The 16,326-nt window shown below is 31.2% G+C and overlaps 1 protein-coding gene across 1 annotated transcript; it reads left to right on the forward strand.

Moving 5' to 3' along the window:
- Positions 1–365: 365 nt before the first annotated feature.
- LOC127723103 (kelch-like protein 21) lies at positions 366–16,326 on the forward strand. Its single transcript, XM_052229548.1, has 2 exons — positions 366–456; positions 7,043–16,326. Exons 1-2 carry the CDS (start codon positions 441–443, stop codon positions 8,779–8,781), a joined length of 1,755 nt encoding a protein of 584 aa, XP_052085508.1. The 5' UTR covers positions 366–440; the 3' UTR covers positions 8,782–16,326.

Genomic DNA, 16,326 nt, shown 5'->3' on the forward strand with positions numbered 1-16,326 from the left:
TGTTGTAGATATAAAAAAAAATAATTACTCTTAACTTCTATTGTTTTTTTTTGTTTTTTTTGTGTTAAATATATGTACCAGCAAAATGTTAATGCGCTAAGATTTTATACATGGACGTAAGACATTATTTATTTACAAAATATGTCTGCCATCATATATCTGTTATTAACTATGCATGGATTGCTTTCCTGTTGATGTATATGTAATATTTGCAGCTAGACGTATTTTAAAAACATCAGTTGTTAATCTTCGTCGTTATTTAAAAAAAAAAACATGTGCTTCTCCACGTGGCAATGTTTACAAACACAAGGTGGTTTCCAAACTGACGTCAATCGTGACGTCAATGCCTAAAATAGAACAATGGCTGCCTTCATGTCGACAAAATCTGAAATGACACACAGCAGTAAAATTTGGAAAAAGAACATCTATCGCAAATCAAAATGAATTTTAGAAGATGTAAGTTATTAAAAACTCTTATTTCTTCAATTCTAAAGACAATTGAGCCTGTGCATGTTTTTTTTATAGTAGGAAAATGAAAATGTCATTTGTCATCTATAAACATATATATAAATCAGGTTTATGAAGATCCTTATAATTGACCAAAAAAATGTATGGTGAAAGGTGCTTTATTATTAATGTTATACTATAGTAACATCGAACGTAGTCAATAAACTATCACTAGGAAGCACCTGTACCAGAGTGACAATCAATGACAATAGAAGAGATATAATAGAAACTTTAAAAATACATGATTATAAATTATATGTGGCAGCATGAGACATCACCTCCTGCTCAAAACCACATGTAAACTGAATGACGACTTACAAATCAGTTTCATTTTGTTGTGGTTGACAGACTTTTGATTGTCATTGTGATACTGTCACCAGACATTTGATGTAAATTGTACTTGAATGGTTTTTTGTAAATTAGTATATAAGGGAAAAAAAAAATTGTGTGTGATTATTCCCGGACCAACCCTAATTTTTGATAGCTGACTTTTTTCACTGAAGATTTGGCAAACTATCCTACCGTAGTCTATAATCGGTCATAATGTTGGTTCGTTCAGATTTTGTTATTGTACTTATCACACAAGAAAACTCGGCATTGACGTCACAACGCTAATACCAGCGTATAAAATTATTGCAGAATACATTTTTTCTACACTTCTAAATAAAATAATATTTCTAAAGATAAGTTTTCATTTTTATTCTAAAGTATTGAACCAAAATGCCAATTTTCTAATGGTCATTTCAAACCTGACTTCTGAATGCTTAAAAACATTCCAGAACTTTAGAAAATCCCTCTTCCGGCCTCCATTGCATTGTTTACATTCCATTAAGGGTCATCAATCTTAATTGCAGACCAAACAGGCCAAGCAAATCGTATTTTTAAGAATTTCAAAATGGCAAGCACCTTACGTCTTACACGATTTTCCCGCGAAAAAAAACATCCAAATTGAAAGAAAAACTTTGGGAAACAAACGATAATCATGCCATATTTTTGTTCAGGAATATAGAGTAGGATAATAAAAAACAATAATCATATATTTTTCATAAAAAAAAAATTTGGTTCAATATAAAGAGATCGATATTCTCACCATAAGTAAATATTCATATAAAATTCCATTGATGTCAAATTTCATGGCTAATAATGAGGTTTCCTATTGAATAAACCCCCAATTTATTGCAAACTATTTCAAAGCAATATCATACAAACAAATAATGTAATTGCCTTAGACTAAAAAATCCCCTAATTGACAATAGAGCAATTTGATTGAACATCACGATTCAATGTGTCATGTGGTTTTGAAGCTATTAGAATTTGAATGTAAACAAACCGGGTCAGCTGCTCCAGTATGGAACAACATCGTACATTCAGTGACTGAGAAACAATTATGAGTAACCAAGCTTGACAATACACAGTAATAAAAAAACAAAGCTAAGTCTACAGAAAAATAAAATAAAAAATGTCCTTAAGTGCACGACTTACCACCATTGCGGGATATATTACCGGCATTGTTCATTTTGCTAAACCTTTAGTTTAATGCCGAAAATCGTCACAAGTATTGTTTAAAACTGAATTAAGGGCATATGATACAGGTACAAGGGAGGTAATGATGTTGTTAACGTAAAATGTTATTTTTCGCGACCTCAAACTGCGACATATCGGGAAAAGAAACATTTTTCTAGTAATTTTCATCATAAGCTTGAAAAGAAGTACATGAACCCCTCTTTTTATGCTGCTGCCGTAGCTGAGGGGAATTAAGTTTTACCCTTGTCCGTGTGTACGTCCGTCCGTAAATCTGTATGTCTGTACGTCCCAAAATTGGTTTCCGTTCTCCAACTTTAGTTTGCCTCAACCAAATGCTATGAAACTTATACACAATGCTAATTACCACAAAACACAGATCAAGTTTGAATTTTGGTGGCGTCTCTTTTACCTTTCTAGAGTTATGCCCCTTTATAAATGGAAAAATTGCTGAATTTTTCATTTCCATTCTCTAACTTAAGTTTGCCTCAACCAAATCAGCCAAATGTTATGAATGTTATACAAAATCCTCAATACCACAAAACACAGATCAAATTTGAATTTTGGTGGCATCACTTTTAATGTTTATCCTTGACAAATGGAAAATTGCTGAATTTTTCGTTTCCGTTCTCTTACTTAAGTTACTGTTCTTGAGTTATGTCCCTGTATAATGTTATATGCAAGCGGTGGCATCACCTGTGTCCCATGGACACATTCTTCATTTATTTAAAATGACATTTGATTTGATACTGTATGAAAATTATTTATTCCAATTTTTATGAAGAAATCTCAGATGATTTTTTTCTAAATTTAAAGAATTTAATAAAAAGGAATTATTTCCAACAAATTGTTACACAAATTAAGATGAAACTTTTGTAAGGAAGATATTCCAAATCGTTTAAAAAAAATCTACATGTGTTTATCTTATCTTTTGAAACAAAAAAGTTAAGTATGTCTATCCAAAGGATAGAAATGTCTAAAAAACAGAAATTTTAGGGAAACGTCTAAAATTTCAATGCCATTTTTCTCTAAATTTAGCGCATGAAGATATCTTTTTTATGCCCCCACCATAGCGGAGGGGGCATTAAGTTTTACCCTTGTCCGTCTGTATGTAAATCAGTATGTCCCAAAAACTCCCAAAGTTAGTTTCCGTTCTCTAATTTTAGGTTTCCTCAACCAAATGTTATGAAACTTATACAAAATGCTTATTACCTCAAAACACAGATCAAGTTTGATTTTGGTGGCGTCACTTTAACTGTTCTAGAGTTATGCCCCTTTCCAAATGGAAAAATTGCTGAATTTTTCGTTTCCATTCTCTAACTTTAGTTTGCCTCAACCAAATGTTATGGAACTTATACACAATACTTATTACCACAAAACTCAGATCAAGTACAAATTTGGGTAGCGTCACTTTTACCGTTCTTCAGTTATGTCCCTTCATAACTTTATATGATATGCAAGCAGGGGCATCATCAGTGTCCCATGGACACATTCCCCATTTATTATTACATATTTGAATTGACTATGTGAAAAATAGTTTGTATGCAAATTTTAGTAAATAAATCACTGTGGGATCGAAAAACTGTATCGTATGCCCTTAAAACATGTATGACTCGTGTATCTAGTTGACAAAAACAAGTTGGAATAAGGCCAATTAAAATTAATTGATAGATTTTCATCCCCGCCCGCCCCTCTGAAATCGTTCCGCCCCAATTTTTTTTATTTTGAAAAATTTACGATTTCCGGATTTTGTTCATTTTCGTTACCGGTAACTGTCGATAATTTCGTTTCATTAATAACATCAAGTTTCAAATTTTGGTTTTTGCATTTCTTTGTATGTTTGATTCGTTATACATGTATATACATGATAGAACCTTATTATTACACTTGCATATATGAAGAACACGTCACAAGAGCGTTTCATATCTAATAAAAAATAAAAAATAAAATCCTCCCACCCGCCCCATTTTTTTCAAAAATTTGGATGAAAATCTACTAATTAAATTTACTTGGCCTAAAGGCCACTAACCAGAAATATAGACAAATACAATACTGTATCTGATTCCAAAACAGGATAAGTCTATTTCATGGTTTGCCGATCAAATTAAAAAAAATGTTTTGTTGACTTAAAGGTGGATCATCACTATACATTTCCTCAGATAGAATTTTCTTATACATTGTACTTTGCTAAAATGTAGATTTTACCTGGTTTTTTTTTTCAAAAATATATGATAAAAAGTATGGGTCACCGTGCTATTTTTCAAGCTACAAGTGATGCAAAATTGTCAAATTTGCATAGAAATTCACATATTTTTTTGCGAATAAATTGAAATCTATGAGATAGAATTTTGAATTAAATATGAGAAGGTTTTACAAAATGCTTAAATTTTTTTTTTCAAAATGGTGTCACTAGACATACCGGTATTATGTTGACTTGTAGATTTGTTTTTTGAGGTTTTCTATTGTGTTCCCTGACGATAAAGCTGTACAGTGACAACTAAGGATCATTTCTGTCATCTCACAACATTGTGGAATGTGTCACAAATTTTAAATCCGCGAATCCTTGAAGATAGCTTGACAAAATTCAACCAAACTTGAACAGATTCATAAACAGGACATAAAGTTGTGCATCTGCAATTTTTATTTTCATTTGAGGGATTATTGGGGTTTCCCCATACTAAAACATAAATCTCACCTTGGACATCATGGACATGTAAAAAGACTCATAGTTTAAATTTTTGTGTAAATGGGTTGCTGACTCATTTATGTGAACCCACCATACCCTTTTATTCATTTATGAAAATAAAATAGATGATTGTAATGTGCCAGTATTAAAGATGTGTAAAATTCTAAGTAAACTTGTGGAGAACTTTTTGACCAATCAACTATTTCTGGTCTATATACTGCGATGAACCTTAACAACTGGAACCATATTTATTCATCTGGCCAAAATATTAAAATTCAGGTCTTACAAAAAATTGCTATTCCAGTCTCAACCAAATTTGATAGGAAACATAAATATTGATCCTTTGAAAAAAGGAAATTTCTATTGTGTATTGAATGATGAGATTTGACTTGTCAATATGCATGTTATGTGATGTAGCCATTTGTTGTTAGAGATCTTTAATTTTAACATGATTGCATGCTCACCTGCAATGGTACTATTCTAATTACATATATAATTCATCTACATGTTATACACATCTATCTGAACAAGTCATTATCACTCATTTATGAAGTGTGATTTTCTAATTCATTCGTACATGTAATCTCACTAGTTTACTTGTATGTAAAACTCAATAGAAACATAAAGGTAAAAGTTGTATAGGCGTAAAGGATTATCAATTCTACAATCATATCACAATGTCCTATTCTAATGGTCGCAGAATAATCAATAATGATTTAATTAGTTTTTCTGCAACTAAGTATGTGTGAAAGAAAGCAATAATGTACACAGGTTATTTGAATACCTGATTTTAATTACTGTGGTTAACGGTAAATAACAACAGCTTAAAATGTACGTATATAATTAATCTTAAATTAGAAAATAGAAAAAATCAGCATAATATGATTCAAGTCAAAAATAGGAAATATATACTCTTCTCTAATTTTCATGCTTTTTCACATTTCTCCATCGGTGTGAGAAAAGTATTTCTCATTTCTAGAGAAAACTCTGTTCTCAGCAAATGTCTTTAATGATGGGTCGAAATTAGATTATGATGTCAAATTTTCTTGGTTTTTTCTCGATATTTCTCCACTCTCAACAATTAAATTTTAATTATTTGAAAAGCTCCGCAAGCCTTGCACTTTAAATATTAAAATTTAACTGTTTCGAGAGGAGGAATACATGTCGTGTAACACTCTCAATGGAGTGGTGGAATCTAAATTTCTAATTTGGTAATCTGCTGAAATAGACAATGCATATATATATTTTATGATAACATAGGTAAACTTTAATAATGACATTAACATATCTAATATGATAAATATTGTTTGAATGTATTGTTGTGAATTTTCATGGGCTAGAAAGAGCAATCAGTATATCAGATACTCTCTCATTTAGGCCCTAATAAGTCAAAAATAATACTTAAAGTATTATTATATAAGTTTGTTTAATTTTTTTCCTGAATTAATTTTGAACCTACACCAATACTTTAATTATAGAGAAATGGACTAAATTATAATTCATGTAACAAGAAAGTCCAAAAAAATAGGGTAATTATATAATTACAAATGTACCTAGTAATTATATAAATGATCCCACTACAAGTCCAAAGAGCTTTCTTACATCATGTTAACATGGTTAAATGGTAGATTTAATTTCTTGACAAATATATTTAGTGTGTTCATTCACAAAAATAAGCATGCTTGCCATAAATGTGTATGCTTTTCTCTGGTTAAGATGAAATAAATAAATGATAAGATATTTTAATCATGAATGTATATGTTACAGTGAATTTGCAATATCCCTGAAATTTCAGGAGTTTTTGTATAATCATAATGAATTGATATGGGAATACATGTATATGTAGGTATATATAAGTATTTTACAAAATCACTAAAATAATGGAGAACTTTTTTTACTTATTTTCTTTTCTAATTCAGGGTATTTAGATATGAGTGAATAGGTGAAAATGATATTTGATAGAATAGATTCCTTTTATCAAAATATAATTCATAGATTTTATAAAATTATGAAATTACCAAAATTTCTGATTATTTAACGGAATATTTAAGTCATTTTACATTCACAGTAACATCCCTACATCCATGTCTATATAAGTATACATTTAGTTGTACTTGTTAATGCAGAAGGTGAAAAATCAAATAATGTACCATTTCTAATCCATACCTATTTAATATCAAAATGAAATTCACTTCACTTTGACATAAGGATTAATATATAAGCTTAACTAATCTGTTTTAGCCGATTGCTCTTAATAATAATTGCAATAGTTCTTGATAGATTGCATGTATTTCTTTCTGTTTATTGACATTATAATGTCTACTTCAGATATGGACAGAAGAATTGGTTCTCCAGCCATAGATAAATATGTGCTTCAAGATCCAGACTATAGCAGTGATATGCTGAACAAACTCAATTCCCTCAGGACAGAGAAAGTCTTTACAGATGCTACAGTTTGTTGTGGACAAGAAGAATTTTTCTGTCATCGTAATGTCCTTGCAGCTAGCAGCCCATACTTTCGAGCCATGTTTACCAGTGAATTAAGAGAAGGAAAAGAAACTCTGGTATCGTTCAATGATATTTCAGCATGGACTATGAAAAGGATAATTGACTACATTTACACTGGTAAACTAGAAATAAACACTGATAACGTTCAGGAATTACTTGTGGCTGGGAGTATGCTGCAGTATGAAGCAATAGTCGATTCTTGCTGCAAGTTTCTAAAATGCCAGTTAGATCCATATAACTGTTTAGGAATAGAAAAATTTGCTCAGATGCATTCCTGTCACCGACTTGAGGAAGAAGCTTATAAACATGCCTTAGAAAACTTTAGTGTGGTGACAGAACAAGTGGAATTCTTAGAACTGACGGTAGATAGTTTAGTAAGATATGTGTCTAGTGACTGGATTGATGTTAGGACAGAGGAAATAGTCTACGATGCTGTCATCAAATGGATTGAGTTCGATGTAGATGAACGCAAGAAATATATAACCCAATTATTAGAACATATAAGATTGCCTGTTATAGATAAACATAGATTATCCATAATAAAACAAGAACCATTAATTGTGAAGTGTGAGGAATGTGTACAAATGGTGCAAGAGGCTATAACACATAATGAATCCGTACATGACCAACATGGCCGACGAAGAAGAAGCATGCAGAATAGTCACGTTCAACCTAGACCATCCACTGTAGCTAAAGAGAAAATGGTTGTGATAGGTGGAATAAACAATTATGTAAATAGAACTGTAGAAATGTATGATCCGTTAAAAGACAAATGGTTTGATTTGCCTGACTTCCCTGATAATATATCATGGTTTAGTGTTTGTGCTTTATCTCATTCAATCATAGTTACTGGGGGGATCTTAGAGGGCAATATTGTCTCAAAAGTCTGGAAATTTGAAGGCAGGACTAGAGCATGGATTGCAATGCCACCTATGCTAAAACCTCGTGCTCGGCATGCATCTGGAGCTTTAGGTGACCTTATATATGTGTTTGGAGGTGTCACTTATGGAACAACATACAGTGTAATTGATTCGGAATTAATAGAATGCTATGACCCTAGCACTCAGTCTTGGACACATGTTGGACAGTCTGTGTTTCCTAGGAAACAATCTCAGGTTGTGACCTTTAGCAATATGCTTGTTGAAGTTGGTGGTTTACAAGGGGAAGCAAAAGTCAATACCATGGACAATTTCATGTGTATAGGAAGTGGGAAGGACATTAGATCTGCTGAACAGTTTATTTTACCGGAAGCTATTCAGTATTCCAAAATAGTTGTCATAAATAATATATTTTACATTATATGGGAAGACACTAAGAAAATTATTGCCTTGAATCCTAGAAGAAGAACATTTGAAAGACTTGCCGATATGAATTATGCACATAAACATTGTGGGGCCACAGTTCTAGGGGATAAAATTTATGTGGTAGGGGGACTAATAGACAACACACGACCAAGTTGCATTGTAGAGAGTTATGATCCAGTCACAAATAAATGGACCATAGAGAAATCTCTGAGAGAACCAAGAGCTCACCATGGGTGTGCAACAATAACATTATGATGTGTAGATTAACTAGTACAGTAAATTCTTGATCTTTATTCACACTTTCAGATTCACTACAATCAATTTCACATTATTCAAGTTAAAAAAAAAACAACTTCATATCCAGTACATTTACGAAATGACAAAATTAATATTTCTTATTTTTTCTCCAAAACATGTTTAAACATTCATGATAGTTATAGGTTTCATAATGAATGAGAATTGCATATATGTTTGCGTACCGCTTGATATCAGCTTAAGTTTGGTATTTAATTTAAGTACCACGAGCCTCTGGCTAGTTTAATTATTTCTATTTAGATTAAATAACAAGAATTGATATCAAGCAATATCCAGTTCTCATGACTTGTTAAACCTATTTCCCATATGGTCATGATGGTAAAACATCATTCTCTTTGTGTTAAATAGAAAATTTCTCAACTTGTTAATCTAGTCTTTTGCACATAACAGTATTACTTCATACATGTATGTCCTGTTTTGGCCTCAACCTTTAACATCAGATATTTCAAAAATTTTTCTGTGTTTCAGAATGTAATAAAATTTGATATAAATGGATATATATGACATATATATATAATGTTGCAATATTGTTTCTTGATGCTGGATAAGCCAATCAAATTAAAGCATTTTTGGTATCACTTATTCGTACAACAGTCCATGCGGTGTACATGTGATATGAGATAGATCTCTTTGAAAACACGAGAAATAGATAATAAGCCACAAACATAAAAGAATTTTTTAGTACAGCATTACATTTCAGATGGAGCAGCAGATGTATATATTTATATATATATATATATATATTGTTTTCAATTTAGACTTGTATATATATATATATATATATATATTAAAAATGACCAATGTCACCGTTATTTTACATTATGGAATTATGTTAAAAAACAAAAGATATTTCATGAAGGACCACATTTCACTAAATACATGTTTACATGTACATGTAATAGGCTTTTTACTTTTTTATACATTTGTATTTTGTATGAAATGTGTATTCCTCCATGAAGCAACTGCATTGAAGTTACTCAAATATTCTTCAAGCAGTCACAGAAATAGTTTGTAAAAGCTTTTGGTGTAAAAAAATGTCAGGAATATTTTTATAAAACCTGAAGAAACTTAGCCACCAGATTTTTTTGTGCCATTAACAGTGTTCAGTTTTATGCTGTGTATACTTATATGATTGACAATCAGATTCAGCCTGTAGGTAATTCTGGCCAGACAAAAATACACATGTTTTAAGGATTTCCTCCTTTAGAAATATAGGGTGGGTACATGTTGGTAGTAGTTTTTTGTTTTGCTCATTTTTTTTACCTTGAGTATATGGGGAGACCTGCAATAAATTAATATTGTCACAATCTACTACTTAAAGCAGAGGTAGATCCATAGTCAGAGGAAATTTGATGTTACTGTAGGTTTAAGGTTTGAAATGGCATCAAGCATAGCGAGGCAAAATTTATTCAATGCCTTTAATATATAATGATTATATTTTTACAATCAGAGGAAGGGGTGGGGAAAATACACTATCTACACTCCCACTTAGAACCATACCTGAAAAATGCCAATAAAAACATTCTGGTTGGCATTTGAGGCATGAAAAAAAAAATCTGTTGGTAAACAAAAACTTGTATTTTGTATTTTTGCCCTATGTTACATTGTACTTCGTCAATGAATAAATTGCATGTAATAAGTTTGAAATATTAAAGGAGATAATTAAAAACAATTATATTTTTGGTTTGATCATGACCAACCACCCTGTTATTTTATCCAGATTTGTTTTTTTTTAAGTTTGTGAAAACATGAAAATTTATTAAGACCTTATCATGTTTAAGACCTTATCATGTTTAAGACCTTTCAGTATCATTTTGTTTGGCTCATAATAATCACTTTTGATAAGAATGTGACAACTGAATACATATTTCTATTTAGAATATTTGATTTACCCACTGAAAATGTACAAATATGGTCTCAACAACAACAGTAATACATTCTTAGATTATTTTACATTCTAGATCTATAATAACAATTATATATGCTACTTCTGTTTGTGTCAAAATAATTGTATTACATTTCTTGTAGAAGATTACTTTGCTTTAAAAAAAAGTGTGTAAATTAGTGTGGAATGAAGTATAAAAGAGAATTATGTATCTTTTCAGGTCAGGTAAAATAAAATTAATTACCTCATGTTTATCAATTATGAAAGTAGAATTAACTTGTACTTACAGGTGAAGTCATCTTCAGTAGTTTCCATAACAATTGCACAGTCAATTGGTAAACATTTCAGTTGTTTCAATTTTGATTCTATAATTTCTTATTATGGAATCTATATATATGTGCTTTTAAGTTTAAGAAATAATGTTTGAAATGTTTGAAAACTTCATGTACTTGAAGACTGATGAAAGAAAATAGTAAAAAAAATATACATTTTGTGAGTGTGTTCATTGTGTAATACTCTGTAAATTTTGTTTTATTATCAGACTCAATGAAACGACACAGGTACAAGCAAATGTATGTACAGTAAAAACAAATTTTCAAGGAAACACCGAAATAGTTGGGGGAGACAAGAGCGCAAAATAATGGAAATTTGGGGACAATATTTAGGTACATGTAGTATGGGAGAATAAACAAGAAATGACAGATTTTTTTCATTGTTTCCCAAAATGTAGGTTATATCATGCTATTTTCAAAAATACAATGCATAATATAAAGGTATTGGTCACCTTGCTTTTCCTCAAGCTGCAGACTGTAGAAAAAAACTCTTTTCATATTTAATATTAAAGGATCATATACAAAAAAGCACTATACATAACATGTATGTGACTAAAAAGAAAATTAATTATTAGAATTTTGAAGAAATTATGAGTAGACAGCTTATATAAATTGCTTTCAGAAAATAATTGAAAAAATGTTGTCTCTGAAGTCAGAGGCAGATTTAGGGTTGGCCCAGGGGGCCCCCGTATGGAGCTACAGCCTACATATATAGTTAATGCAGAGACTTGTTCTACTCCTAATATTGCCTAGTTTGGGGGCCCCTCTTTTTCAAAATCCTGGATCAGCATCTGAAAGTCCATGTATTCTTGTAAAAAAGTAACCCCATAAGATAAACTATATGAATTTTACATTATAATACCGGTAGTCATTTAAAATTCTAGTATTTCACACACTCCCACATTTGTTTATATCTTTGACATTTGACATTATACACACTCCCACATGTGGTTTAATCTTTGTCATTCACTAATGAAAAGGAGCAGTTTGTAAAAATAATTACGACCATGTATTGATCATATCACACTTAAGGTCATATACAATAAATATTCTGACATCTTCTTACATTTCATTACTATCATTTTAGTTACACAATTGAGACAAAACTTATATAAATGCAATTAAAATGTGAAATATGAACACTGAAGACAAGTTAAATGCAGAATATCAAAACTGATGCCATGTAAAGTGTATAAAAATTGCAGCTGTAGTTATATTATATACCTGCATTGAAATGCATAATACTTTATTGTCAATTATTTAATGCTTGCTTACAGAATCTGAAAATGGACCTAGCTAGTCAGTCTATTATATCAGTATTAGTATTATGATTGTATTGAATGTAATGTCAGTTATGAAAAAAACAGGTATAATTTATTTGTTATCACATATTATGATTATTTTTACAAATGTTTGATTTGACTGTCCATGTTGTGGAGACAGAATAAATATGTCTTATTAGCCTTGATTTTGGTCTTGTTAGCATAGATTGATAATTTTAGTCAGTAAAGACAGCATTATTACCATATAAGATTAATAACTTTAAGTGAAATTGATAGAAGGATCCCGCTAAATTATATTAACGTCAGCCTTTGGCCAGAGTAAATTAAAAAAACATCAATTAAACTTGTGTCTCGGGTCAAAAGTCAAGGTAAGCGAGACATAGGGATTCTAATCAACAGCAGCATCTGCATTAACTATTTATTTAAAGCTTAATATTTCAGAAGCTACAAAAAATCTGAATGCTTCATACCTTCTATACATAAGATTTATGTTACAAAGTGTCCTCAGGCATATGTCCATTGTCTTTGGCATCATTTTCATGGTTTAGCTACTGCTTAAAAAACTGTATAGTTTTTTTATCAAATGAATTTTTTTACTTATTAATAGTACTAGGATAGCTATATTTGGTATACTGTATCATTGAAAGGTCTACATTTCTATCAGACAGGGTTCATGGTTGTCCTCATTTCTTGGATCAGTGATCAAGGTTATATGGACAAGCTCTATAAGCAATAAGTTGACTATTTTTGGTTCATGTCCCACTGGCAGGTTTTGTCTAACCTAGACCCCTTTTTTATGGTTCATTGGTCAATGATAAGTATTTGTGGTTTGATCTGTTTCTCGGTTACTTTAAGCATTATGTCAATTATATTTGCTGTATTGAATGATTGTAAGCTGTACTTGTCTGTTTTGGAGGGTTCATCTGACCTTGACCCCATTTTCATGAATTATGGATCAATATTAAAAAAATTTTGGTTTGTAACCAATAAGTCTACTGTATTTTGTAAATAGAATGATTAGAATTGAGAATGGAAATGGGGAATGTGTCAAATAGACAACAACCCGACCAAAGAGCAGAACACAGCCCAAGGCCACCAATGGGTCTTTTACGCAGCATGAAAATCCTGCAGTCGGAGCGGGCTTCAGCTGGACCCCGACACAGCAATGTATACTAGTTCAGCGATATCGGCCCAACACTAAACTCCAACACATGTAAATGAACCAAAATTAAAAAAAACTGTATGGTGAACGTGTTAGTAGGGCAGGGTTCATCTGAATTTGACCTCATTTTTAGGGTTCTTCTGTCAATGAAAAGATTTCATGGTTCTTCTGTCAATGTCAAGATTGCATGGTTCTTCTATCAATGCAAAGATTTCATGGTTCTTCTGTCAATGCAAAGATTTCATGGCTTTTCTGTCAATGTAAAGATTCAGGGTTCTGTCAATGTTAAGATTTCATGGTTCTTCTGTCAATGTAAAGATTTCATGCATGGTTCTTCTGTCAATGTAAAGATTTCATGGTTCTTCTGTCAAGGTAAAGATTTCATGGTTCTTTGTCAATGTAAAGATTTCATGGTTCTTCTGTAAATGTGAAGATTTCATTGTTCTTCTGTCAATGTAAAGATTTCATGGTTCTTTAGTCAATGTAAAGATTTCATGGTAAGGTCCATTTCTCAGATTCTGTAGGCTGAAAGTCATCTATATTGGGTGTAGGGAATGATTGTAAAGTTAATATGTCTGTTCTGCACGGTTCATCTGACTTTGACCTCATTTACAAAATAATGTTTATATGATACTTGTAGTAAAACCTTATCTGAAAGACTCAACATAAATTCAATCATGATTAGTAACGCAGGCAAGACATTTTTGCGTGTATGTGCACTCTTATTCTATTTTGTTTTCATGCATAAATCTAGCTTTCATCAAGGAATTTTCCTTTCTTAAACTGTGCTAGATGTTGAACTGTTGTACAATTTGTATTCACCATACGAATACCAACTATTAAATTCTGAAAAACCTGGTATAAAGGGACCATTTGCTACCAAATATAAAGAGGGTAAATAAGAGGGCCATTCTTCACACTATGTATATGTTTATCATATAGATGCATGCTCTTTTGAAGCATTACTGTCTGGTTATGTAGATTTCCTCCAACATTATATACCCTGCTGAAGTTATTGGGTAGAACATATATATCTGTTATAGACTTCTTCACAGATATGTTGCAAGGCAAAATGTTCAGACAAAAACCCAAACATTGTGAACAGGAAAACCAAAGGTAGTTTTGTTATGAGATCAGAAATGAGAGACAATACATTGAAAAACATAGTCTCTCTTCATCAAATAAAGTAGTTTTAAGTACATATAGTTCAAAAATTGTATGAGAACTTTTCATGTAAAATTGCTGTTATTTAATTAAAGATTGTAACATGTCGAAATGTCATTTATGAATTGATGCACATGTGCTTTTTAATTTTGTGGTATTATCATAAAGGTGAATGTTTATCAATATTTTGTGTAAATGTATATTGTATTGATATTTGGGCATTTATATTTTAACGACAGTATGTTATAATGTGTTAGTTCGATAGGAACTATTGATTTAAGCCAAAATAAATGTCCCCATCTCTTGCCATTGTGTATCTTAAAATGAAGTGTGAGACTATCAAGGAGAAAAAATTTAAAAGTATAAATTTCTTATATAGATGTTAAATGGTTAAATAAGTACCTACCCTTAAGATTTTTTTGTCATGTTCAAACAAGCACTATTAATGTCAAACTGTTTCACCAAAAAATTGCCTAACTACCTATCCTAATTTCTTTCAGCATTTTAGCAGAAACACAGGTATTATGTTTTAGCCCTTACTTGCAAGAAAATTGATTAAAATTATTCTTTAGTGGTTATTTTGACTGGAATATTATACTTGTGAAAAAGATCACCAATATTTTTCTTTCTTTGTTTTACATATTAAATATGTTGAAAGTTCTCCAGAAACAGACATTTTTAAAGTCATTTCATTCAATGTATTCCAGTAACTGTTGTCTTACAGTTGCTCATAAAGTTTAAATTAGCCCAATTTGCAAAGGCTTGATTTGTTCCTGTGTGAACTCTTTATTGATTGATTGTTGTGACCTTCATGCCAGGCAACCATACCATAATGCCAGGCAACATTAATGTAATGCCAAGAAACTCTAACTACCTTAATGCCAGGCAACATTACCTTAATGCCAGGCAACATTACCGTAATGCCAGGCAACATTACCTTAATGCCAGGCAACACTACCTTAATGCCAGACAACATTACCTTAATGCCAGGCAACACTACCTTAATGCCAGGCAACACTACCTTAATGCCAGGCAACATTACTGTAATGCCAGGCAACATCACCTTAATTCCAAGCAACATTAAGCAATTAATAATTCATTAATCAACAATTTTGACAAAGCAAAATCGGTGTAATTAAAATTCTTACAAATGCCTATACAAAATTAAATAAATCTGTTCTCATTAGAACAGGTAGAAATTCATTGCTGACTCAGCCTTTCACATATCCTTTTTCTTGGTGAGTACAAAATCCATGTATGGTTGGTCCTTTATGCTGCATTGCTTAAAAGTATTCAAAGGGAAGTAATTTGGTGATTGTATTAAACATAAATTCATGAGCATTTAATTGTTAACCTGTTTATCTTTTTAGTGTTGTAAACAAATTTCTACAGAATTAAGGTTCTACATGGTCAATAGATGTTAAAAAAGGAAATTTAATTAAATTACAGTCAGCATGGTTGCAGCATAACAATAAATGTTCTGACGTTAAATTCTCCAGCAGCATATTAAAAAATGAGAATATAATTTGTCTTCGTTGTTTGCTAGTTTCAGTGACATGAATGTACAACTTTTAATTTTTCAATGTTTGTTTTTACTACTGACTTACAACAGTTAGAGTCTTGTCTTGTTTATTTTGAATAAATATTTTATTTACTTGA

Source organism: Mytilus californianus, unplaced genomic scaffold, assembly GCF_021869535.1.
Source record: "Mytilus californianus isolate M0D057914Y unplaced genomic scaffold, xbMytCali1.0.p SCAF_1, whole genome shotgun sequence".
Taxonomy (NCBI): Eukaryota; Metazoa; Mollusca; class Bivalvia; order Mytilida; family Mytilidae; genus Mytilus; species Mytilus californianus.